A 26,357-nucleotide genomic window follows, 5' to 3' on the forward strand; every position below is an offset into this window, starting at 1 on the left:
AGATGTTGCATTATTAACTAAAATTAGGATTCTACTAGATTTTACCGAGAAAGGCCTTACTGTTTTATCCAAAAGTACAGTGGCCATTTTTCAGTGTTTGACAACCCAGGGGAATGCCTACTGCATATGCCCACATGGAAAAAGATGGAATTCCTACAGTTTGGAGGAAGGCTTTTTTTTAAGTTCATTTATCCTGAGAGACACAGAGACAGCATGAGTGGGGGAGGGGCAGGGAGGGAGGGAGACCGAGAATCCCAAGCAGGCTCTGCGCTGTCAGCGCAGAGCCTGCCTCCGGGCTCAAACTCATGAAACCATGAGATTATGTTATGACCTGAACTGAAACCAGGAGTCAGATGCTTAACAGACTGAGCCACTGAGGTGCCCCTAGAGGAAGGCTTCTGAGGGCTGTTTTGGGATGTCACAGTTTTCAGTGATGGAAATCTTTGCTCTTTGTGCATAATTCACTCTTAATGTGTCTATTTATCATCATCATTAGCAATTACTTTGTTGTGGGGTGTTTGGTTAACTATAGAGCGCACAGTGATCCAGATTTGTATCAATGATAATTTTGGTCTATACTTTTCCAATAACCAGATTTAAACATATATTTTTTGCCATGCAAATATAAATCTATTACACTACTGCAAAGTAGACATAATTTAATGCCCCTAGGATTTTAGAAGTTTTTATCATTGTTGGGAAGTAGAAAGGAAAGACCATTTGGCCAGTGAAAGTGTACTATGGTAAAAAAAAAAAAAAAAAAAAAAAAAAAGAAGCTGGAGTCCTCCCACCCTAACACCATTTAGAACAGGCAGGCTAACCCAAGAAGAGGTCAGATCTAGAATTAGCCTATGTCTTTAACATAATATTTAGTGCAATACTATGCCAAAACTAAAAACAGTTATGAAAGGCTAAAAGTAACATGAGAGTCCCCAAAGCGGTTATTCTATCTTAAGGATATTTTCCTACTTCAGTTCCACTTTGATTTTGCATTAAGCCAAACTGGAAATATTTTTAACTCAGAAAATAAAAATAGATTAGTGAATCCATACAAAATGTTATAGATCGAGAGAAGGTAGTCACGTGCATTTTTCTGAGAGAAAATTGGATATAGCTCATTGGGAATTATTACAGATGCTGAATATTTGCTTTGCCATAATCTTGACCAAGGCAGAGAAGAAACCGTGGGAAAGTCTGAGGTTGGGTGGATGGCAGAGATTGATACGGTGGAAACTTCTGGGTTAAAAGCTACTATGTGTTTTTTAAAAGAACATTTGCATTTTGAAACAATTACAGACCCATAGGAAGTTGCAAAGATGGTGCAGAGAGGTCCCATGTATCTAGCTTTCTCCTGTGGTTATAGTGGTTATATCTTTCTCAGCAATTGTAAAGTCAAGAAGTTGACATGGATACAATGTGTGTGTATGTATATATATATATATATATATATATATATATATATATATATATGACATGGATACAATGTGTATATATATATACATATACATATACATATACACAATGTATGTGTGTGTGTATGATATATGTATATGTATATATATATATACACAATGTATGTGTGTGTATATGATGTGTATATTTCTTTCACATATGTAGATTCATGTAACTACCTCAGCATTCATGATACACAACTCAAGATATGCACCATAAAGATCTCCTTCATGCTGTATTTGTTTTATGTGTAATTTCTAGGGTTTTTAGCCAAACTTAGGAAGAGGAACAAGGAAATGTACATCTATTTCATCTTCTGGAAGTGGAGTTCTCTGTTTTGCTTTTTTATTTATTTACTAAAAAAATTTTTTTAATGTTTATTTATCTTTGAGAGAGAGAGAGAGAGAGAGAGAGAGAGAGCACGCGCAAGTGGGGTAGGGGCAGGAAGAGAAGGAGACACAGAATCTGAAGCAGGCTCTAGGCTCTGAGCTGTACTGAGCCATCCGGGCGCCCCTCTGTTTTGCTTTTTAAATGTATGTGAATAATTCTTCTTTTTTTTTTTTAATTTTAATGTTTATTTATTTTTGAGAGAGAGAGAGACAGAGTGCAAGAAGGGGAGGAGCAGAAAGAAAGGGAGACACAGAATCCGAAGCAGGCTCCAGGATCTGAGCTGTCAGCACAGAGCCTGACGCGGGGCTCGAACTCATGAACAGTGAGATCATGACCTGAGCCGAAGTCGGACGCTCCACCGACTGAGCCACCCAGGCACCCCTGTGAATAATTATTCTTATACCCCAGTGTTCAATAACAGACCTATGTACCTTATGGTATTTTATGCAGCTGCTAACATAATGGTCACAAGACAATCTTATATGTTTATTAGGATTGAAAATGCTTACATGACATAGTAAAAAAATACGTTACTCAACTATGTGCATATGTAAATATGATTACCACTATATGGAAAAACCTATTGTAAGAAAGAAAACTGTAAGTTCCCAAAATACTGAGAATGGATATTTCGGGTGTGGAATTATAACTGATTTTTTTCCCCTTTTGTGTGCCAAATTGAAAAAAAAAAATGGAATCTTCAACTTTTGTAATTACAAATAAAATAAAATTTATTCCTAAATTTCCAACTGTCTTCCAAGATATATGACATTTTGCATTGATTAGTTAATCTGTTTGTATTTGAGGAGTTAAAAAACTATTTTCAGCTTTGGTTTGTGCAAAATCAAACTGTCGGCATGGGTTTAGGCAATTACCTTGGCATCACATGGTTATTACATGTGCAGTAATAAGCCACAAAGTTTATATTTACCATGCTAAAAAAAATGAAACACATTTTATTTGGAGATTAGCAAGAAAGCTTTATAGACTCCTAGAATATCACAAATAAGCTGGCAGGAGAGGAAATGATAAAGCAGAAATGTACTGAGGATGTTTAGAGGACAAGTTCAGGATAGAAACCCTTTTTTAAAATTTTATTTGAGAGAGAGAGAGAGAGAGAGAGAGAGTATTAGCAAGAGGGGAAGAGGGGCAGAGGGAGAGAGAGAGAATCTCAAGCAGGCTCCACGCTCAGTGCAGAGAGATTGACTTGGGCTCAATCCCACGACCCTGGGATCATGACCTGAGCCAAAACCAAGAGTGGGACACTCAACCGACTGAGCCACCCAGGCTCCCCAGGATGGAAAACCCTTCTTGACTTTCAAGTTTGGATGTCTCTGACTGAAGCCCCCATCTCCTTTCCAGGACACTGCTGGCTTTGAAGCCTCCATCCGCCGCGCTGGGGGTTTAGCATTCACACACAGCAGTTTTCGAGCGTGCATATCACATACGTGGAGTATGGCTCACAAGTGTTGTCTGACGTGCTTGTGGTAGAACATGGGTGACAGGGAAGCCTGTGGAGAAATTTGAACTAAGTTCAACAGGGGAAAGCCGGATAACATTTCAACTCAGAAAAGATCGTGCCCAAATCTGCCACTCTTTGAACGCTCTTTGCAGAATAACATTTGACTTAAGCCTATTTTATGCCTGGACCCAGCATTGTCGCTTCATGCCCATTGCAGCGGTGCCAGCTCAATACAACCATATGTATTTACTTCACTTTGCAAATGTCCTCTTATGCATTTGGTGGGAGGCAGGAGCCAAGGGAGATCTCCAGCATGGAATTTTATGTGTGATACTTAATTCTGCTTTAGAACTTAGAATACTTTGTGAACACTTCTAATATCGTGTGATTAGCCTCAGTCATGGTTGTTTTTTTGTTTTTTTTTTTTTTGTTTGTTTGTTTTTTACTCTTATAAGGAGATCCTTTAACACATTAGAGAGGTTTGACCTTGGACAGATCTTGGGGAAACAGGATTCTCCTACAAGAGCCTCTTTGTGACTTGGGGGATTTTGAGAATACACGTGTGGAACTTGCCTGCTGTCCTCACTCTCAAGGAGACCCCGGTACGTGTCGATCTCGCCCTCCAGCCGGGCCTTTGTGTCCAGCAACACCTCGTACTCCTGGTTCTGCCGCTCCAGGTCAGCCCGGATCTCCGCCAGCTGGTTCTCCACGTTATCGATCAGGCACTGCATCTGGGCCAGCTGCGCGCTGTACTGGTCCTCAGTCTCCGCCACAGTGCATTCCAGAGATTCTGTCTGCAGAAGAAGTGTCCTCAGGAGGGCTGTATAACATAATCCCTGGGATCAGAGTGCCTGTTTCCAAAGCCTTGCTCTACCCTAGTGTAGCCTAGTGACATTCTGAAAATTACTTAGCTTCTCTGAGCCTTAGTTTTATTCTATAACAAGTGGGCAATGCAAAGTACCTATCTCCTAGGAGGGTTGTGAGGATTAAATGAGTGATATGTGTAAAGGATTTTGAAGAGTTCCTGAAAAAAAAAAACAACTTTAAAAGCTAGGTAAGAGTTATTACTAACACCACCAAGCCCGCTGCAACCTTCAGTATACTGAAGTTGGGTATCGACTTGAGGCAGGAGGAGCCATACAGTGAGAGTTAAGAGGCTCTGGGGTTGAACCAGCTGGATCCAGCTTCCACTTTTGCCTCTTAAAAACCGCATGATCCCTGCAACTTAATCTGAATCTCAGTCTTCCTCATCTGTATAACGGGCTTAGTAAAGGGATTTATCCCATAAAGTAAGGCTCTCGCAAGATGAATGCACAGCTGTCATTCACCTAGTCTCCATAGGGCCTAACGTGGCATGGACAGGGGTGTTTGACTGGAACTGGCTAGTGTTATCTTCAGTGCACGGTATCCTCGTTGCTTGGTGGGGGTCGGGGGGAGGGGTTCAGTGAAGGGTCCAGTTGAGATGTGGATCCTGGGAAAGTTTAGGATAGTGGTAGAATGCAGAGTTTGAATACCATTGTTTTCTATGATGGTGAGCTTGGAAACCTGGCCCGAATCAAAAGAGCTTCAGGGGCGCCTGGGTGGCTCAGTCGGTTGAGTGACCGACTTCGGCTCAGGTCACAATCTCACGGTTTGTGAATTCGAGCCCCACATCGGGCTCTGTGCTGACAGCTCAGAGCCTGGAGCCTGCTTCCGATTCTGTGTCTCCCTCTCTCTCTGCCCCTCCCCCACTCGTTCTCTGTCTCTCTCTGTCTCAGAAATAAATAAACATTAAAAAAAGATTAAAAAAAAAAAGAGCTTCAAAACCCACTGGAATGCTCGAGTGCCTTTGGCTCAGAGGTTCTGTTCTCATTCTGCTCCTGCTCTTCCCCTCTCTCCCTGTCTCTGGAAGGTGCTGCAGGATCACACTCAAGCCCAGAAGGGACGGTCAGGGCATCCCGTTGGGACAGTACAAGCTGTTGACCTATCGCTTCTGCCTCTAGCTCGGTAAACAGCGGTATTTAGGAAAGGCAAGGAAATATACTCCTTGCACGTTGGAAATGGAGACTTTCTGCCACATGAACTGTGGGGCTCTCTCCTCAGGGTTTGGAAGAGGGGATGGCATCTCGGGGCCTGACTCCTCAGTATGTGAGTGGCATACCAGGCTTTGCTGTGCTTGGAGCTCAATTTCCAGAGCGTTGGCTGTGCGTTTCAGTTCCAGGATCTCTGTCTGGCAGTCCTGCAGCTGCTCCGTGCTGCACAGCTGCTGCTGATTCAGCTCCTCTGTCTGAAACACAGGTGTGATCAGAGGACCCAAGTAAGACAGACATCTGGAAGCCTGTCACCTTCCTGCTCCAGGAACTGACCTGAACAGCGAACCATTCTTCCACGTCTCTGCGGTTGTTGGCGAGCACCGTTTCATACTGACAGCGCATCTCATCCAGGACCCTGTTGAGGTCGACGGTGGGGGCAGTGTCCAGCTCCACGCTGAGTCGGTCACCCAGCTGTCCGCGAAGCAAGTTGACCTCCTGAATGGGGGAATGGAGTCAAGAGTGTGACAGGGTGGGTGGGGGGGGGGGGAGGGGGATTCACTTTGACATCCCAAGGGCGTCGTATTTCTGTTTTGGGGGATAAGTGAGTAAAAGTGTAAAAAATCTAGAGGGATTTAGATTCAGTTGCTTGGGTTGCAATCTCTTTTCGTAGCTCAGTGTCTGCATCTGCAAATGGGTATAATAATTTTACCTTTCCCAGAGACTTATTGTGAGAGATACAAGTTAATGTTTATAGAAAGCACTTATGAAAGCCCTTGGCACATAGGAAGGTCTCAATAAATGCTATTATTATCATCAACCAATGCTCAAAGGGGAAATATACTATATTACATCTTTCAGCTTTTCACCTTTTAGCCTCATTGATGTGAGATAATCAGATACTTCATATTTTATGATTTTAAAAAGTTTATAGGTACAGAATATTTTAAAAATTTGGCCCAAATATTGCATAAGATGTTATCCCCTTTTTGAAATGGCCTTCACACCCTGTGTTTATCGATAATCCAGATTTTCAAACCTTATAGGTTAGAGTTAGGTGAGCCATAAATCCTCCAAGGAAGGCTGTTTGTGGGAGTTACCCCCTCCAGACAGCAATGACAGGTGGCCAGTTTGGTTCATCCATGTGGCACTGGCCAGGGCCATTTCACATGTACATCCAGAGACATGACATGCTGCCATGATCAGGCCCAACAGCATTAGTGCCCTGAGTACTTTTGTTCCAGCATGAGCGGTATCTGCCCAAGTTCGATTTAGGTACACAGCACGGACTGTATCAGTCTGACTTTGTCCCTTCTACATTTGTTCAGCATTTTTGCCACTTTCCTCACCTCTTCGTGGTTTTTCTTAAGGCAAAGGAGATCGTCCTTCAGAGACTCCACGTGGGCCTCCAGATCAGCTTTGCACAGAGTCAACTCACCCAGGATCCCACGCAGGCCACCAATGTCCGTCTCCAGCAGCTGGCGAAGAGACAGTTCAGACTCGTACCTTTCACGGCAAAAGAGATACAGCCAATGCTTACTTGGCTGGAGACAGTGCTGGGGATGCTGGGGGGTGACAAGAGGACTCAAGGAAGCCACATCCCAAATAATAAATGTGAGTTTTGTGAGCATTCTTAGCTTTAAAAAAGCTTATAGAGAGAATATTTGTGGTGTGTGCACACGCACATGTGTGTGTGTGAGAGACAGAGAGAGCGAGAGAGAGAGTGAGAGAGAGGCAGTCATAAGTTACTCTCAAGTTCATTCAACTTACTTTGACCTAAAGTCATCGGCAGCCAGTTTGCAGTTGTCAAGCTGAACAGCAAGTCTAGAATTCTCTGCCTTTGTGCACAAGATCTGGGAAGGAAGGTCGTTATATGTAATAGATGGCCCTTTGAAAGAAACCTAAATATCTATTCATTTAACAACTATGCCATTATTTATCTTTTAAAAGTCTTTATAAGAAAGTATAAAATAGCTTTCAGCCTACTTCTCTTATTAGCCATGTCACTTCATGAAGAGACAAGCAGGACCAATTTATAAAAGAAATAGATAAAAAAGGTTAGTTTTTCAATGGCCTAAGACATTTTGCAATATTCCTTGACAGTTGAACTCTGATTTTTCTCCATAAGTGGTTTGTATTATGACTCTATCCCCACTCCATGAAAATAAAAATTCATCTGTAAGAAAATGATTCCTAGGGTGAAATTATGTGATTAAAATGATGACATTTCAATATCTATGTTAAAATATAAATATAAACATCCAGTGTTGCATACAGAATTAACTTTGGGTGTAACACAGTTTTTCCTTACTCTCTGGACGATGAAGGTAAAAGTCTGGACATGAGAGAGCTTATTATGGCCGTCAGGGATTACTGGCATCCCCAGGGCTAATGCTGACGTTTCCTGATTTCGGCCCACCACCCTTTCCTCTGGGTCACATTACCTCCTGAAAAGTCCCCTTTCCCTGGGGGGACTTCCATAGAACAGCCTCTTTTAGTATAAAGATGGAGCGAATCCCAGATTGGAAGGGTGGAACATTAGGGCAATGAGACACCAGACCTTTTGCTGGAGATCTTCAATGGTGTCGAAGTAAGACTGGTAATCGGGGCACACCAGGGGGACCTCCCCTTCACACTGTTCTCGGATCCTGCACTCCAGCTCCGCGTTCATCTCCTCCAGGCCTCGCACCTTCTCCAGGTAGTTGGCGAGTCTGTCGTTCAGGAACTGCATCGTCTCCTTCTCGTTGCTGTTGAACATCCCATCCTCACACCAAGCACCGCTCCCTACCAAGCACGGAATGTGACCATTCCCAGCCAAGTAGCACGGTGTGACACAGCCGGTTGCCAAGCGAGACCCAGAAAGGAAGCTAGGGGTCTGACCTCTGGAGGTGGCTTGGGCGCTGGGGAGGTGAGTGGTTTCCATGGAACAGGGTGAAGCGAACACACAGTCGGAAGCTGTGGCACAGGATTCAGAGGAGCAGCACGTAGGGGAGCAGTCCGAAGTCATCCTATCGAGCGAAGAACCGAGACTAGTTGCAAAACTCCGGCTGACTGGCTGCCGAGGTCTCCTTCCCTCCTGAGACTTTTATACAGTCCCCCAAATGGGTATTTATGGAACAGACCGGATGTTTTCTTTATCACTGTTGGTGGCAGTTGTCATATGAACACTCATCAGGGTTGTTTGTTTGCTGAGGAAGAGTTTTATGCTTCATAAAAGAGGCATAACTTCAGGTTACTAAAAAAGGACACTGTTTCCATATGCCAATAGGATAAAATGCTTGGTCCAGAATAAAATCTTCTTAGGAAGCGCTGTCCATTTGGCAGACTTTGGAAAGATGGAGAAAATGTGGCCCCTCGGTAATTATAGGTACAACTCATTACAAATAACGAAAACAATATTCCCACACATTTTGATCCTGGGCACTGGAAATTGTTTATGTATCCTCTTAAAATTCATATTACATCTCATTAAATGCCATTTATTTGTTTGTGCCACCATCATAAAAATGTTCCCTGTAGTTAGCAGTCTTTTCAACGCTTTTTATGGCCTTGCTGTGCTCAGATGGTGGAGGGGTGAGGTGTGTACTGGGTTTAAAGTGTGTGTGTGTGTGTGTGTGTGTGTGAACCATGTCTACCTGTGTACACATTGAAAAGTCACTTTATGTAACAGATGGGTACGATCTGTGCCCTCCAGGCCAAAAGACAAATTGGTTATGAAGATCTGGAGTTGTGATCTATGATTTCTGGAAATTTCCTTGCTTTCTCCACATTTCCTATGCCTAATTTTTATTTATTTAAAAAAATTTTTAAATATTTATTTTTGAGAGAGAGAGACAGAATGTGAGTGGGGGAGGGGGAGAGGGAAGGAGACACAGAATTGGAAGCAGACTCTAGGCTCTGAGCTGTCAACAGAGCCCGATGTGGGGCTCAAACTCACGAGTCTCGAGATCATAACCTGAGCCGAAGTCGGACGCCCAACTGACTGAGCCACCCAGGTGTCCCTCCTATGACTCATTTTTAGATGAGAGATATACTTTTTTTTTACCTGTATCTATAATAAGAGTGAAATAAAATCTCTAAGTTACAATCTTTTAATCTCTTAGGAAACTAAACCCTCATTGGTTACACTTCAGAATAGGGGCAAGGGAGCTACAGAAGGTTTACTTCTGAGATGGAATCTGTTTTCTCTTATTTCCTTTTTTTTTTTTTTTTTAGTTTTTAACTTTTATTTATTTCTGAGAGACAGAGACAGAGTATGAGTGGGGGAGGGGCAGAGAGAGCGAGGGAGACACAGAATCTGAAGCAGGTTCCAGGCTCTGAGCTGTCAGCACAGAACCCAACACAGGGCTCCAACTCATGAGTCTCGAGATCATGACATGAGCCAAAGTCAGTCACTTAGCCAACTGAGCCACCCAGGCGCCCCTTGTTTACTTATTTTTTAAGGTCACAATTTCATAAAAATTTAAAATACTGGAACTGAGGAATAAAATTTTATAATGTGAGTTCCAGATCAGTGGTTCCATTGGGTGAAACCCCTGCTGCAATACCGAATGGATAGGGGTTTGAGATTTTTTGGATTCTGTCTTGAATTTCATCTCCGTTACGGAGCATAATCTTCACTTTGCTTGGCGTAATTGTGGCATTTATTTCATTTTCAAAGGTGTGCAGAGCAAATTGCCTCCAGAATCGTTAAGATTTTTATAGGAAAAAACCCCACTATCCTGACAAAGTGAAAATTTTCATGATCCAAAATAAACTTAATTTTTTTTTCTAACTGTGAACACTAGGTAGCTGATAATGGAAAGACCAAAACCAAAAACAAACCAAGAGATCTTAAATAGATGGATTTAAATAGTGTCTTAGGATATATTATTCTCCCATCGAAGTACTAACCAGTCACGACCTTGCTTAGCTTCTGAGATCAGATAAGATGGGACACCTTCAAGGTGATATGGTCATGGACTGTTAGGGTTTATTATTCATTGAGCAGAGTTGGGTTTGATTTTAGGGATTCTCTTTACATTTCAACACTTAATGCTAAACGTTCTTAGAGTGCTGATGGCATGATGATGCTGTTCTGCAGAGGACATGAGCAGGGATTCAAAAACATATTTGAAAAATACAGATCTCTGAAGGAAAATTCTGATTTCCACAGTAACCTAATGAGTCAAAGGAAAAATGTCTTTGAAGAGAACCCATGTCTTGGTTGTCTGTCATTGGTTTCAGTTAATTAAAATGCAGCAATGTGCCTTTCTTTTAAAGTAACTGCAGGGGGGTGCCCTGGGTGGCTCAGCTGGTTAAGTGTCCAACTCTTGATTTCAGCTCAGGTCATGATTTCACGGTTCATGAGTTTGAGCCCCACATCGGGCTCTGTGCTGACCACACAGAACCTGCTTGGGATTCTCACTCTCTGCGTCTTTCTCTGCCCCTCCCCTGCTCATGCTCTCTCTCTCTCTCTCTCTCTCTCTCTCTGTCTCTCTCTCTCTCAAATAAACTTGAAAAAATAAAGTAACTGCAAGTAAAAATAAGTTTATATTGACCTAGTTTCTATTTGTAAAATGTTGATATCTGGTTATGGGATATATATATATATAGAGAGAGAGAGAGAGAGACAGAGACAGAGAAAGAGAGAGAGAGACAGAGAGAGAGAGAGACAGAGAGAGAGAGAGAGAGCACAAACATGCAGGACTATTTATTTGGGGCTTGATTAATTAGATACTGTTGTATGACAATCAATAGCCTTAGTTCCCATCTTAGAATATTGAAATTGCCCAGAATTCATTTTTATGGCATATCATCCTCAAAAGAAGGGAACATTGGGAATAGAGAAAAATAAACAGATGCCATTAAAGGTCATGATACAATGGCATCATTGTTTCTTCTTGTAATATGACCTTACCTCAGAACATCCACTTAACTGCTGCCACACTTGCTGATGTAAAATACAGATCTATTTTTTTGTCGGTCTCCACCTCTGAAATCCAAACTTCCTGCCTTGACAAATACGACCCCTTTCACTCTGGTGCCAATTTGCCCTTCTAGGCTAATTTCCTGATAATTTGTCTCACAAACCCCAAACTGCAACCTTCCTTCAAGCTTTGTAGGTGGTGTTTCCTTGGTCTACTGTTCTTCTGTACCCCGCCCCCCACAAACCCACATGTTAAGACAGATGAAGTGCCACTCAACTGCCTCATGTTGAGATGGGGCTTTTCCCACAGCATTTGCACATACCTCCACTGTCACATGTGTTACATCCCTTTTAAAGGTTTCAGTATCTTTATGTTTCTTGGTCTTTTTTCCCTTTTTGGAAAATGTCTCTTTTTTGAATATATATTTTTTAATGTTTATTTTATTTTGTAGAGAGAGAGAGAGAGAGAGGGAGAGAGAGAGAGAGAGAGAGCAAGCACTAGTGGGGGAGGAATAGAGAGAGAGGGAGACGGAGAATCCGAAGCTGTCAGCACAAAGCCCAACCTGGGGCTTGAACCCACAGAACACCGTGAGATCATGACCTGAGCCGAAGTCAGATGCTCAACTGACTGAGCCATCCAGGCACCCCAGAAAATGTCTCTTTTAAGATAGGTATATCTTATTTGTCTTCTTCTTATCCTCAGCACTTGGGACATAATATAATAGGCCTTCAGTAAATGTTTGCTAAAAATATAAGCCTTTGGCTCAGTAGAGGTTTCTGTTTTGACACATAATTGCTTACAAAAGAATTGAAAGCTAAAGGGCAAGGAAGGTTAGCAGAGGACAAAGAGCAATGTCCTGGTGGTCATAATGGTTACATTTTATTCCAGTTCCAGTGTTGTTACTAACTAGCTGTATTGTCTTCATCTAGACCTGTAACTCCTTTGAGTCTTAGTCCTTGCTGTAGGGAAAAATAGTAACCCGTCACTTCTTTTTTTTTTTTTTTTTTTTAATGTTTTTATCTATTTTTGAGACAAAGAGAGACAGAGCATGAGCAGGGGAGGGGCAGAAAGAGGGAGACACAGAATCCGAAGCAGGCTCCAGGCTCTGAGCTGTCAGCACAGAGCCTAACGCGGGGCTCGAACTCACCGACTGTGAGATCATGACCTGAGCCGAAGTCGGACACCCAACCGACTGAGCCACCCAGGCACTCCTGTAACGTGTCACTTCTACATGGAATTGTCAAGGCATAAACAACCTGCATATCTTTCACTTTATAAAAGTAGTAAAATTTAATGGCAGTGTAAGGTCTCCAGCTGATCCATCTTGGTCCCCAATAACTCCATAATTGTTAAGTACCTATTCTTTTTGTTCCTCCAAATTTTTTTCAGTTGAGATGAAATTTATATATATTGAAATGCAGTTTTGGCAAACACATGTACCTATGTAACCCTCACCCCAGTCAAGATATCTGACATTTCCAGGATACCAGAATGTTTCCGTGTGTCATTTTTCACTCAGTGCCCACCTCCCAAAGGGAAACAACGCTCTGATTCCTTTTACCAGAGATTGGTATTCACTATTCGTGGGTTTCATAAGTAAAATCACAGGGTGCATTCTTTTTGTATCTGGTTTCTTTGGCTCAACATCATAGTTTTTATTTCATCCCTGTTGTCACGTGTACCAGAAGTACAGTATTTTATTTTTTTAAAGTTGCTGAGGAGTATTTCATTGTATGAATATGCTGCAATGTGTCCTTTCTCCTTTGGACAAAAATTTGGAGTATTTCTTACTTGGGGCTGTCATGAATAAAACTCCCATAGATATTCTTGTATATATATTTTTGTGGATATATATTTCATTTCTTTTGGGTAAATATTTAGGAGAATCATTGTGTCATGGAATAGAAGTAGAGCTTCAAAATGTATTTACTTAGTATTTTTGTTTATATTATAAAGTGGTTTATTATTTAATTTAATTTAATTTAATTTTTTTATTTTAGAGAGAGAACACAGCAGGGGAAAGGGAGGGGGGAGAGAGGGAGAGAGAGAGAGAGAGAGAGAGAGAGAGAGAGAGAGAGAGAGAATCCCAAGCAGGCTCCATGCTCAGTGTGGAATCCAACACAGGGCTTGATCTCACAACTGTGAGATCACAACCGGAGCCGAAATCAAGAGTCAGACGCTTAACTGACTGAGACACCAGGCACCCCGATTTATTTATTTTTAAAGTTCAATTTATTTAAACTAAAGAACCAAAACAAAACAGTTCACCCATTTTTTTCTACTTCCCACCTCCCTACCTTTGGGAACGAATCTGTTCTCCATAACTATGAACTTGGTTTTATTTATTTATTTGTTTTTGATTCCACATATGACAGATCATATGGTATTTGTCTTTCTCCATCTGATTTTTTTTTACTTAGCGTAATGTCCTCGAAGTTCATCCATGTTACTACAATGGGAAGATTTCATTCTTTTCTTATGGCTGAATAATATGCCATATATATAGGTTGTTTCTATTTCTTGGCTATTGTAAATAACGCTGCAATTAACATGGGAGTGCATATATCTTTTTGAGTTGATGTTTTCATTTTCTTCAGACAAATACACAGAAGTGGAATTGCTGATAGTTCTATTTTTAATTTTTTGGGGGGAACTTCCACAGTGTTTTCCAATTTACACCATTTTACATTCTCATCAAAAGTGCATGAGGGTTCCCTTTTCTCCACATCTTACCACCACTTGTTATTTCTTATCTTTTTGATACCTGCCATTTTGATTGATGTGAGATGGCATCTCATTGTGGTATTGATTTGCATCTCCCAGATGATTAATGATGTAAACATCTTTTCATGTACCTATTGTCCTTTTGTATGTCTTCTTTGGAAAAATATCTATTCAGATATTCTGCCCGTTTTTTTTTTAAATTGGATTGTGTCTTTGCCATTGAGCTGTATGAATTCTTTATACATTTTGGACATTTGCCCTTATCAGATATATGATTTGTAAATATTGTCTCCCATTCAGTAGATTGCCCTTTCATTTTGTTGCTGATTTCCTTTGCTGTGCAGAAGCTTTTTGGTTTGATGTGGTCCCACTTGTTTGCTTTTGTTCCTTTTGCTGTGGGGATCAGATTTAAAAGAAATCATAGTCAAGACCTATATCCAGGAGCTTACTGCCTATGTCTTCTTCTAGGAGTTTTGTGGTTTCAGATCTTATGTTCCAGTCTTTAATCCACTTTGTTTTATCTTATTCTTTCATTTGGAAGGTATTCCTCTGTTTCTTCATCTTGCTCAACTCTCTGTGTTGGTTTCTATACAGTAGACGAAAGAATCACTTCTCCCAGTCTTGAAGGAGTGGCCTCATGTAGGAGCTGGACCCTGTTGTTCAGCCCTGCCCGGGCTCTCGATTGTGTCTCCAACCTCTGTGCTTGTCCAAGTAGCCTATTATATTTTTAATAGCTCCCAGCAGTTGAGGATGTGCCAAGACCTGTCAGTGCCCCAAAGGGGAGGGCCTTAGCATCTAGATTCAGGCTGACTGGAACCAGACTCTTAGGCATTAGCTCTTTAAAGTATGCAAATAAATACAGTCCTATGGGACTGTAAGCATAAGCCCCTCTGCCCACCAAAGCCAGGTGATCTGGATGTTTCCTCTGGGTAGCGGTCACAAAAATAGGGGCTACAGATGAGTGTATAAACCCTTTTCTGGGTCATACCACTAAGCCAAAGCAAGACAGAGGGAAACACCAAGATGGTGTTCATAGGCTATATTCCTTGAGAGCTGCTCAGCACTAAATGTGTGACCAGCCTGGAGCCTTGCCCTCAGGCTGACGCTCCAGGATAAGCAAGCAGCCTCCTCTTCACAGAAAGACTTGGGGGTGTGCATTGTCTACGCAGTGCCCTTGGGGTGGCAACCTGCTAAGCAACATCTCCCCAGCTGCCACAGTCATGTGGGATGCAGGAACCCAACACCTCCCCCACAGCCGGGCAATCAAAGGATGTCCCTTGGACAGCAGCTACAGAAACAGGAAGGCACCAGGCAAAAACCAGGGCTCCAGACGTGTTCCCTTTCAGGAGACATTGGTGCTCTGAAGTGCAGCAGAGGGTGAGGGTGAAGACAGTGCCCACCCTCTGAGGCGTCTAGACAGGATCACAGGTGTGCATTTCATTAGAAGCCTCAGGCACAGCCATGATGATCAGCTATTAGGCCTCTTCACAGAAAGACCAAGCTCCTGGGTATGAACTCTTTCTGCTTTGTTTACAGCCCCGTGGGACACATGAGCGTTAGCCGCACTGGCTACACCAGGTGTCCTCTGGTAGCAGTCACAAAAATCGGGGTGCCAGACAGAGGTCTGAGCTCCTTCCTGGGTGACACGGATTATTACACTCCCACGGGACCAGGAACACAAATTCCCCTGGCCTCCAGAACCAGGCGATCAAAAGGCGTCCTCTAGAGGGCAGCGGCTGCAAAAACCCAGGCACCAGGTCAGTGTAAAGGCTCCCTTTGGGGAGATGCTCCTGCTCTGGAGCATGCGCGGAGGAGAGCGCCAAGATGGCGCCAGCAGCTTCGGCTCGGTGCCGCCCCGCAAGGGTGTTGGGTGTGTGTGGCAGGTCCTCGTGCCTGCCCCTCCGCCGCCCACGCTTCACTGTAAGAAGGTGAGCCCCCTTCGTTTGAAGTTTGAGCACTGTGTCAGCGCCGTTGGTTTTCGAGATTCGGTGTTTTGCAGGCTTCGTCGTTCAAGCGCGTGTCGGAACACTGGGATGCGTGAGGTGGGGGTGGAGCGCGCCACTACTGAGGCAGAGGCTCCGGGTTTTGAGTTCCCGCCTGGTTGCCGGTGGCTCCCAGGCTGGCGTTGATGGCAAGGTTGTGTCCCCGCCTCTCCTACCTGCCTCGGTGGCCTTGTGTCTCACCTTCAGGTTTTTGTAAGAAGTTATTCTGAATGTCGCTGTAGGCCGGTTTTCTGTGGGTGGAGGGGAGTTCGGGAGCTGCCCAGTCACCATCTGGGTTTTTTTGTTTGTTTGTTTCTTTGTTGTGTTTTGTTTTGTTTGTTTGTTTTTATTGAGAGAGAGCGAGCAAGACCATGCAGGAGCAAGGGAGGGGCAGGGGGGAGAGAGAGGGAGAACCCCGGGCAGGCTCAATGCCCTGCACAGAGCCTGACGTGGGGCTCCATACCAGGACTGTGAGGTCACGACCTGAGCGGAAATCCAGACTCTGTCGCTTAACTGACTGAGCCACCCAGGCGCCCCTCAGCCACCATCTTGAACCAAAGCTTGAAAGTGAACTTTCGTATGACACTTTTTAATCAACGTTGTTTATCCAAAAGTGTTTTCATTTTCCTTCAATTTTGAAGGTGGTTTTTGCAAACTATAGAACTCTGGGTTACTTTTTTTTTTTTTTTTTAATTTCCAGGACGTTGAAAATGAGATTTGATTGTCCTCTGACGTCCATTTTATCTGAATAGAAGTCTGACAGTCTTTTTCTCTTTGCCGTCCTCTGTTGAATGTGTATTTACTCTCATTTCTTTTAAGATATTCTATTTGATTTTTTTTTAAGTTAATTTATTTGTCGAGAGAGAGAGAGAGAGAGAGAAAGAGAGAGAATCCCAAGCAGGCTCTGTGCTCACAGCCTGTGAGCCTGGGCTGTGAGCACAGAGCCTGACGGCAGGGCTCCATCCCACAAACCAGGAGATCATGACCTGAGCTGAGATCAAGAGTTGGAGGCTTATCCGACTGAGCCACCCAGGTGCTGCCCTATTAATCTTTTTTATTACATCAGTTTGATTATGATATATCTAGGTGGTGTGTGTGTGTGTGTGTGTGTGTGTGTATGTATGTATGTATGTATGTATGTAGGTTGTGTTACCTGCTTGGGATTTGTAGGTTAATAAAATATATCACTAAATTCAGACAGTTTTCAGCCTTTGTCTATCCCAGTTTTCTACCTCAGTTTCCTATCACTGTGGAACTTCTGTTTCATAATTGTTGGGTCACTTGGTACTGTCCAACAGGAGGCTGCTCAGGTTCTGTTCATTTTTTTTTTCAATCCCTTTTTTTCTCTGTTTTAGTGTTGATAATTTTGATCTATTTTAACATTATTTTAAGTTATCTTAATGCACTGACCTCACTTCTAGTTGGCAGTTTCCAATCTGATATTAAGCCCATCTATTGAATTCTTTATTTCAGATGGTACTCTGTAGTTCTAGAATTTTTATTTGCATCTCTGTAATTTAAATCATTAAAATTAAAATTTAGTTTGTTATTATTAAATAAAAATTAAAAATTTGCTTTTCTGTTGAGTTTCTTCATCTTGTTCACTTAAAAGTTTTTTTAATGTTTGTTTATTTTTGAGAGAGAGAGCGAGAGAGAGAGAGCAAGTGCAGGATGAGCAGAGAGAGAGGAAGACACAGAATCTGAAACAGGCTGCAGGCTCTGAGCTGTCAGCACAGAGCCTGATGTGGGGCTCGAACTCACAAATTTTGAGATCATGACCTGAACTGAAGTCACATGACTAACCGACTGAGCCACCCGGGCGCCCCATCTTCTTCACTTTTTTCCTTTCACATTGTGTTCATCTTTCCCTATGTCCATGAAAATACTTATAATAACTGTTATAAAATTTTTGTCTGCGGATTCTAACATCTGTGTTATCTATGGACCTGTTTTTATTGGCTGCTTTTTCTCTTTATTATGGATGACGTTTTCCTGTTTCTTCACGTGTCTGACAATTTTTAATTGTATGTTGTTCATTCTGGATGATGTATTTTAGGAAGTCTTGATATGTTGTAGAGTGCTGAGTGTTGAGTTTTGTTCTGACAGGAAGTTAAATCACTGGAAGATCCTCTTAATCCTCTAAGCCTTGGTTTTAGACTTTTTGAGAGAAAGTATGATTTGGTGTGTTCTTTACTCAAGGTTGTACTTTTTACTCTTTTGGTGTGTCCTTCTGGAACATCAGTTGAGTGCCAGAGGTACTCGGAGAGCTTTGTCATCTCTAGGTGTACTGGAATTTCAGTGTCTGTTAGAATTGACTGAATTTTGGTATCTCCATTCAGCTTTTTATCCCCCAGCAGCCACTCTGTTAGCCTCATGAAATTTCATCCTGTATGCATTCAACCAAGCTCTCTGCAAGTACTTGATAACTTTTACATAGACTTCTGCACCTTCCCTTATATATATTCTTCCTCTCTAGAACACTGTTGTACAAATTCCAGCCATCTAAACTCTAGTTAGATATGCCACCTGGGACTCAAACTTGACATATCTAGAGCAGAATATAGTATTTCCTTTTCAAATTCTCTCTTCCTTCTCTGTTCCCATGCTCAGATCGTGACATAATGCCACTGCCTAATCTCTCTGACAGCCTCTTGTCTTCCATATCCCTTTGACCACCCGCTTCAGTTTGTCTTTGACTATGTCTTTTTCCTGTTTGTGACCATGGCAGCAATCTTAATTTCTTAATTGTTCTCAATTTTATGGTATCACAGCACTTTACTAACACTACTAATAGAGCACTTAATATTTTTATTACAATACAGTGCCTTGCTTCAATTAATAATTGTTAATTGCATGAAGGAATGAATGGGTATTGTGTTTGCATGTGCTTGACCTACTAGGCAGTCTGCTCATTTTGAGCAGGGACAATAAAATCCAAGGCACATCATTAGGTATTTAAAGATGTTTACTGAATGAATAATGACATTATGAGGTTACTAATTTTTTTTAACATAAACAGATCAGGTCCCCTGGAGTTGATATGTTATATCTTCATATCATGTTCAGTATTTCCCAATATACCTTAAACCATTTTTGGGGAGGACAAGTCAGGGAAAGTCTATTTGCAAGTGTGCTGATATGGGGGACCATTGCGTATGTGAGGCCATTTAGTTTTTTTAAAACAACAAGAACAATGAAAGCAAGAAATATTTGTACTGTCACCATGTTTAATTTTGCAGATTGTTCTTAGTTTTTCTTAAAATGCTGACTTTTGGAGTTAAGAAGTACATTAATGAATTAATAAGAATAAACAAAAGTAATTGTAGACATTTGTGCTATGCCAGAGATGTAAAATTTATTAGTGTGATCATGAAGAAGCTCCTCCGTTTCGAGAAAGATACCACCCAGCACTGGAAACAGAATTCCCGAAGCACCCAAAGAAAGAGAAACTTTAGTATGGAGGAGATGAAAAACTTTGGGAAACCTGTAGCATCCACCTGTTCACATTGCCCTGGGTCACTGATATCTACCATATGGCCATCAAAAGTCTCTTGATTTCTTTTTGAGGGAGAGTTGTCAGTGATAACATCATCCTTGTTCCAACTTGGAAAGCAGAGTCAGTTAGTTGCAGGTAACGAGACAGGTGAACACGAAAGCTTCTGGGTTGACTCTTTCAGCATCAGGCATGGAGCAAAGCAGCCATCGCTCAGCAGCAGCTTGAGATGCAGGGCTCACAGCTGGGCTGGGTATAGGTTGTGAGGTTGATGGTCTCCAGGCACGGGGTGGGCTGGCAGGAGTTGAGCAGGAAGCAGGTGGGCACACAGGGCTGGGGAATGTGGCAGGGTGGGGGGCAGTTGTCACAGCAGGTTGGCTCCAGTAACCAAGTCGTGTGTGGGCAGGTGCTGGGCAGGCAGACTCCGCACCGGCAGCATCTGTCAGAGGAGCAGATGGTGGTGGCGGGGCCGGTGGGGACGCTGCAGCAGCAGGGGACACAGCAAGCCATGGCGCTGGGAATCTGTGTTTTTAATTGATTTGGTTGTAACTATAGATGAAACTTCTGAGTTGTGACTGTCTCTCCTTTCTTTGAGGCCCTTATATACCCTTCCCAGTGGGTGTTGGTCCAACCAGAAGGCTTCTTTCCTGGTTCTTGTTTATATTAGTGTACCCATTATCCTTTGATTGGTTTGACATTTAGATGCTTGTAAAGAGTCTGTATTCTCCTAATTAACATTTATTTGAGTTCCTTGCTAAATCGGCACTGATTACTCTTGCTATTTGTGACTGGAACACAAGCTTTATGACGTGTCACCAAAAACTTCTGCTATTATAATTCTGACACCGGCCTTGCTGGGAAATATTGCGTGATACTACACCTGTAGTATGTAGGTCTTATCTCTGGTGCTAGTCTAGTGTTCATTCTCTTTACCTTTATCTGTATCAGTTGTTCTGATGATGTTTTAAAAAGTTGAACTTAAGTTTAGTAACTTTTTTTTTTTTTTTGCTTTGGGACTTTTAAAAAAATTACATAATTTTTTGTTGAGATGTAACTAGCACATAACATTGTGTTAGTTAAGTTTTGGGACTTTTGAAGATCAAACTTACATTAATATGAAGAAATATGCTATTGAGAAATATGGGCAGACTTTTAAAAAACACCTATTATTTCATTTTTGACTATACATATTTTATATTTATTTAAAAATTTGGACAGAATAGTAAAGTATAAAGAAAAGTCACTCATAATCTTATCATCAAGAGAAATTCTGTATTCATACTTGTGTATATCCCTCTAGTCATTTTTTTAAATGTTTTTATTTGTTTTTGAGACAGAGAGAGACAGAGCATGAGCAGGGGAGGGGCAGAGAGAGAGGGAGACACAGAATCTGAAGCAGGCTCCAGGCTCTGAGCTGTCAGCACAGAGCTGGACGTGGGGCTCAAACTCACGGACTGTGAGATCATGACCTGAGCTGAAGTCGGACGCTTAACTGACTGAGCCACCCAGGCGCCCCTAGTCATTTTTTTTAGTACATTTATCACTTTAGTACTGGAATCATTTTACCTATGGTTCTATAACTTGCCTTTTTTCTTAAACATACATATTTTCATTATCTTGTATTCTTAAATATATTTGATAATGTTATTTCAAATTTTTTTTAATGTTTATTCTTAAAGAGAGAGAGAGAGAGAGAGAGACAGAGCATGAGCGAGGGAGGGGCAGAGCGAGAGAGGGACACAGAATCTGAAGCAGGCTCCAGGCTCTGAACTGTCAGCACAGAGCCCAATGCGGGGCTCGAACTCATAAACTGTGAGATCGTGACTTGAGCTGAAGTTGGATGCTTAACCGACTGAGCCAGCCAGGTGCCCGATAATGTTATTTTTAATATTTCCTAGCATTCATTATATAATTATACTTCAAAGTTACTTAAAATTTTTACATTATTAATCATTTGGGTTATTTTCAAGATGATAATTGTGGCAATAGTTAACAACTGTGGACCACATTAGGAGTCAGAATAGCTCTTTACTGGATCCAGTCCTTCTCATTGCCTTCCTTGTTATGCCAGATCATTCATTTTTTTAAAACCTTGTCTTTCTCCTCTTCAAAGTAAGGATCATAATATCTATATTCTTCCATTCAGAAGATTTTTGTCCATAGACAATCATAAAGTGCTATACAGAGATAAATTATTATCATCATTATCCAAGTAAGTTGCAGATCAGACAAACTCAAGGTAAGGAATAGGGGAAAGAAGCAGTCTAAAGAAGAAAAAAAATAGCTGCAGAAAAGTAAAAGAGCAACCTTACAGGAAGTAGCAAACATTTATCTGAAGGTTCACACCTACAGTTAGAGAAAACAGCTGGGATAGAAATTAATAAACTTCAAATTTTAACAAAGTTCTCTATGGCTCTGCTTGGAAGAAAGGATTTGCAATCTCTTTTGGTATCCCTGGACTTCACCCAGATTTATCTTTGAGTGAATACCTGCCAGATTTCTCACTCTTTTACTGAGGACTGATTTATATTTTCAGTATTTTTAAAATTTTGTTTTAAAACTTTTTTTTAAAGTTTATTTATTTATTTATTTATTTATTTAGAGCATGTGTGCTAGGGAGGGGCAGAGACAGAGGGAGAGAGAGAATCCCAAGCAGGCTCCACACTGTCAGTGCAGAGCCCGATGTGGGGCTTGATCTCACAAGCCATGAGGTCATGACCTGAGCGAAACCAAGAATTGGGTCCTTAACCAACTGAGCCACCCCGGCACCCTTATATTTTCAGTATTTTAAAAATAATTTAATAAACATATATCCAGCAGTTCCCATGTGCCAAACACTGTGGTAAATGTTGGATATAAGAGAGTGAACAAAATAGACATCATTCTTGGTCTCATGGAACTAGGAGTCTGATGGAAGGCTTATTGTGAATATATTATTATAAGCTACTGTTATTGTATGTTATGATAGGAAGGGCTCTAAAATCATAAAAATTATAAGCAAAAGGAAATTATTTTGACGTTTTAAGAAAAACATTGCAGAGAGGTTTGCAGTTTCTCACAGAAGTTCATGGCAAAAAGAAGAGTGTTGTCTTACTTAGAATGCAATACTACTTTAAGTCAAGCTTATGATGATAAAGAAATTGGTACTGTTCTGTGTAGAATGTTACGTTTCCATAATTATAAATAAGATTTAAAGTTATAGATTAGAAACTTATAAAATAAAAAGTTTATGATAAACTCATCTCTTTTATTGAAAAGACGTATAGTACTTTAATAAAATTTCTTTTCTTTGCCAATGGTCTAAGTGACCTGGGAATAACTATCCTTTATTTGTAAATTATGACTGTGAATCCTAGAGAGGTGAGCTAATTTGCCTTAGACGGTCTGGTGACTGACTTGTTAAAAGACTAAATATAGGACTTAATTGAGATTGAGCTACCTTTTTTGTGGTTTAAGTTTAGTATGTGTCAGAGATACTAAACATTCTATTTTTAGAAATAAAGGGTACCCTTTTCCTTTGAGCGAATGCAGGAAAAACATGGTTATTCTTGATTAGATAGATTTTCAAATTGCTGAAAGTCTACACACATACACACACACACACACTTGCCCAGTTTTAATTATACCGTCTATAATCATAGGGGGTGTGGGGAAGGAAAAATTTTTCTACCCTTGACGGTCCTTCAACTGACCGAAGAATTAGAGTTACATGAGACAGATTAACAGGAAAAAACACCAAAGTTTATTATGTGCACACAGAAGCCCAATAATGGAATTGAGACCTAAAGAAATGACAAGGCAAGCAGTTTTTATACTTTTTAGACAAAGAGACAATATATGAGGAATTGATAGGTCAAAGAAAACTTAACTTTGGGAGCTTCAAATAGTAAGGAATTGTAAACAGACTTAGGGCTGTGGTAGTAAATTAGTAAAAGGTAGCAAGGTTTCTTTATACAGCCTTCTCAGCTCTAAATTTCCTCTCTGGTGATAATAAGGATGTCTCTTTACCTCATTGTGCAGGGAGGGTACCTTTCCCATGAGAAATTTATTCCCTGCTTTCTCATGGACAGAGGAGGGTCTGAATGTGCTTGCATAGGCTGTTTCTTAAGTAATTTTTAGTTACAATAATCAGTATGCCAAGGTGGTGTTATGCCCAGAATTCGTGATCCCCAAAGACCACTAGGGAGCCGAGTCCGATGCAAAGGCAAAGAGACTTTATTCGAGCTAGCTCGAGCTCAATCCCCTACCTGCACTGACGCAGCGGTGAGATACCAGGGAAAGAGAGTGAATTTCAAAAGGACAAAGGTTTTATTGGGGCCTAGGGGCAGTTGGTGAGGTAATGGCTATGGCCTCAGCCGATTGGCTGGGGAAGGGTCCTGGGGAAGGGTCCGAGTCCTGTTAGGCAGGTGGGGGGGGGTTACTCAAGGGGAGGAGGTGTGGTCAAGGTGAAGGACACAGAACAAGATGGAGTCAGCTGGCATAGGCCTGCCCTTTCATTCCCCCCTTGTCATGTAGCTTAGGGACCCAATCATGGGACCGGCTGCATTTATGGTGACAAGGGGAACAGAGTTTGGAGGTTTACGCAAAGTTCTGGGAACCAAGTGTCCCTGGGGTGGCTCTGGGACGTCTGATTAAGTATTGTCCCCGAGCTGGTGTCTGTGATCTGCCAGGTGATGTTTTGGGGGGCGTGGGGACTCCCGGCAGCATGAGCAATGACAAGCAGAGTTAACAGAGTTACCAATATTAGGTAGGTCGAATGCGCTATAGCTTGAGCTTGAGTGGGTTGTGTTGGTCCCGACTGATGGCCCATCGCGTGACAACGTCCTTCCGGATCGAGGAGGGGTCTGCTGGCTGAGCGTGGGTGTGATGGACCCAGGTCGCGATGCCGTCTACCTTGGGAGCGGTGGGGGTTGTCAACACCACGATGTAGGGTCCCTTCCAGCGCGGCTCGAGAGTCTCTCGGTGGTGCCTCTTGACGTAGACCCAGTCTCCCGGCCTGTACTGATGAGGTGTCGGGGTCGGGCCAGCCTCGTAGATGGCACAGAGGCGCGGCCAAATGTCCTCGTGCGCCCTCTGGAGCCCTCTCAAGGAAAGAAAAAGTTCTTGATCTTTAAACTCTGCAAGAAGTTCAGCTCGAAGGCTGGGAATAACAGGGGGTGGCCTGCCAAACATGATCTCGTAGGGAGTAAAACCCAGAGTGTAAGGAGTGTTTCTAACCCGGTAAAGGGCGTACGGTAGGAGAGTCACCCAGTCCCCGCCAGTCTCCATGGTTAATTTGGTAAGGGTCTCTTTTAGGGTTCTATTCATTCTTTTTACCTGTCCTGAGCTCTGGGGCCTATAAGCACAATGTAATTTCCAGTTTGCCCCCACCGCCTTGGCTACTGCCTGTGTTACCTGCGAGATAAAAGCTGGTCCATTGTCTGATCCTACCATGGCAGGAAAACCATACCTGGGTAAGATGTCTTCTAGTAGCTTCTTAGCCACCGTCTGAGCCGTTTCATGCTTGGTTGGGTATGCCTCCACCCAGCCAGAGAAGGTGTCTGTAAATACCAGGTCCTCGTGTAGTGCCTCGTTGAAGATGGTGGGTGAATTTTTGAATCCCTGTAGCCGTGTCCAGGTGAGTTGCCCACTGTAGCCCTCCTCCGGATCATGCCACTCAAAGGCGAACAAGGGTTGGCTCTGGGGTGCCAACGGCAGACTGAAGAAGGCGTCCTTTAAATCTAGTACAGTATACCAGACCCTGGAGGGCGCCAAGGAGCTCAAGAGAGTATATGGGTTGGGAACAGTTGGGTGTATGTCCGCGACCCTCTTATTTACTTCCCGGAGGTCTTGTACCGGTCGGTAGTCATTTGTGTGAGGCTTTTTGACCGGCAGTAAGGGGATGTTCCAGGCAGACTGGCAAGGAACTAGTACCCCTAGGCTTCGTAGTCTCCGGATGTGTGGCTGGATCCCCTTCCGGGCCTCCTGAGACATGGGGTATTGTTTGATCCTTACCGGACTCTCTCCTGGCTTGAGCTCTACCAGGACTGGGGTCCTATGAGCGGCTAGTCCCATCCCCCCTGTCTCTGCCCAAACTGAGGGGAATTCTTGTAGCCATCTGTCTATATTATCCTCTCTCGGGAGCGCCTCCTGGTGGAGGAGGTATTCATCCTCCAGTTTCATGGTCAGGACCTGGATGGGGTGGCCCTTGCCATCGGTGACCTGAGGCCCCCCTTGTCTGAAAGTTATCTGAGCTCCAATCTTGGTCAGTAAGTCCTGTCCTAACAGCGGGTAGGGGCATTCTGGTATTACCATAAAGGAGTGGGATACCCGGCCCATTCCCAAATCTACTGTTCTTCGGGTAGTCCATGAATACTGGCTTATACCAGTTGCCCCTTGTACCCAGGACTTCTTGTTGGCTAGTTTTCCTTGTGGGGTACAGAGGACCGAATGTTGTGCTCCGGTGTCGACAAGGAAGTCAACAGGGGTCCCCTCCACTTTAAGAGTTACCCTGGGTTCGGGGAGAGGGTCCGAACCCCGACTCCCCTAATCACTTAGTTCATCTAGCTCTAGGACTTTTACTCGATCAGTCTTGCTTCCCTTCCCGCCGGCCCTTTTTGGACAATCTCGGGCCCAATGCCCTATCTCCTTGCAGTATGCACACTGATCCTTCTGCAGCCTCTGCTTCCCCCCCTTGGTGGTTCCTTTACCTTTTCTTGCGTCGTCTGCCAGCTGCCGGAGACGGCGGTCTCGTTCCTCGGGGAAGTCAGCAGTGGTAGCTAGTAGTATTCTGGCAAGGTCTCGAGTCTGCTTACTGCTGGCAGCCGCCATAGCGCGAGCCTGCTTGTCCTCAGGAGGCTCCAGTTATTATATACCTTTTCGGCTACCACCAGTAAGTCCTGCAGACTTTTTTCTCCTAGTCTATCTATTTTTTGTAATTTTCTCTTAATGTCTATG

The 26,357-nt window shown here is 42.7% G+C and overlaps 2 protein-coding genes and 1 long non-coding RNA gene across 5 annotated transcripts in view; 1 reads left to right on the forward strand and 2 right to left on the reverse strand.

The window, feature by feature from the left end:
• LOC122205813 overlaps window positions 1–9,039 on the forward strand; it is a 149,889-nt gene extending 140,850 nt beyond the window's left edge. For 2 of the 3 annotated variants that reach the window (XR_006196274.1, XR_006196276.1), the window contains 2 exons: window positions 5,582–5,845; window positions 6,684–7,503. This is a non-coding gene — a long non-coding RNA (uncharacterized LOC122205813). Of the gene's footprint in view, window positions 1–5,581; window positions 5,846–6,683; window positions 7,504–7,993 lie in introns of those variants that run through there. The other variant, XR_006196275.1, reaches the window with a different exon arrangement.
• On the reverse strand, window positions 3,207–8,320 carry KRT40 (keratin 40). The gene is made up of 7 exons (XM_042914390.1): window positions 7,874–8,320; window positions 7,084–7,166; window positions 6,663–6,819; window positions 5,650–5,811; window positions 5,445–5,570; window positions 3,878–4,098; window positions 3,207–3,353 (listed from the first exon to the last, which is right to left on the reverse strand). The coding sequence occupies exons 1-7, from the start codon at window positions 8,318–8,320 to the stop codon at window positions 3,254–3,256; spliced, it is 1,296 nt and encodes a 431-aa protein (XP_042770324.1). The 3' UTR covers window positions 3,207–3,253.
• A 10,542-nt stretch (window positions 9,040–19,581) lies between the features above and the next one.
• LOC122207098 (keratin-associated protein 3-3) lies at window positions 19,582–20,072 on the reverse strand. The gene has a single exon (XM_042916865.1). It carries the CDS (start codon window positions 19,929–19,931, stop codon window positions 19,635–19,637), a length of 297 nt encoding a protein of 98 aa, XP_042772799.1. The 5' UTR covers window positions 19,932–20,072; the 3' UTR covers window positions 19,582–19,634.
• Window positions 20,073–26,357: the final 6,285 nt, after the last annotated feature.

The sequence above is a fragment of the Panthera leo genome, chromosome E1 (genome assembly GCF_018350215.1).
Source record: "Panthera leo isolate Ple1 chromosome E1, P.leo_Ple1_pat1.1, whole genome shotgun sequence".
Lineage (NCBI taxonomy): Eukaryota > Metazoa > Chordata > Mammalia > Carnivora > Felidae > Panthera > Panthera leo.

Coding starts and splice junctions, on each gene's coding strand:
- KRT40 (XM_042914390.1), bottom strand. CDS start 8,320: ATGACTTCGGACTGCTCCCCTACGTGCTGCTCCTCTGAATCCTGTGCC. Junction 7,167..7,873: donor TTGAAGATCTCCAGCAAAAG/GTCTGGTGTCTC, acceptor CTTCCTTCCCAG/ATCTTGTGCACAAAGGCAGA. Junction 5,812..6,662: donor TTAAGAAAAACCACGAAGAG/GTGAGGAAAGTG, acceptor TCCCCCATTCAG/GAGGTCAACTTGCTTCGCGG.
- LOC122207098 (XM_042916865.1), bottom strand. CDS start 19,931: ATGGCTTGCTGTGTCCCCTGCTGCTGCAGCGTCCCCACCGGCCCCGCC.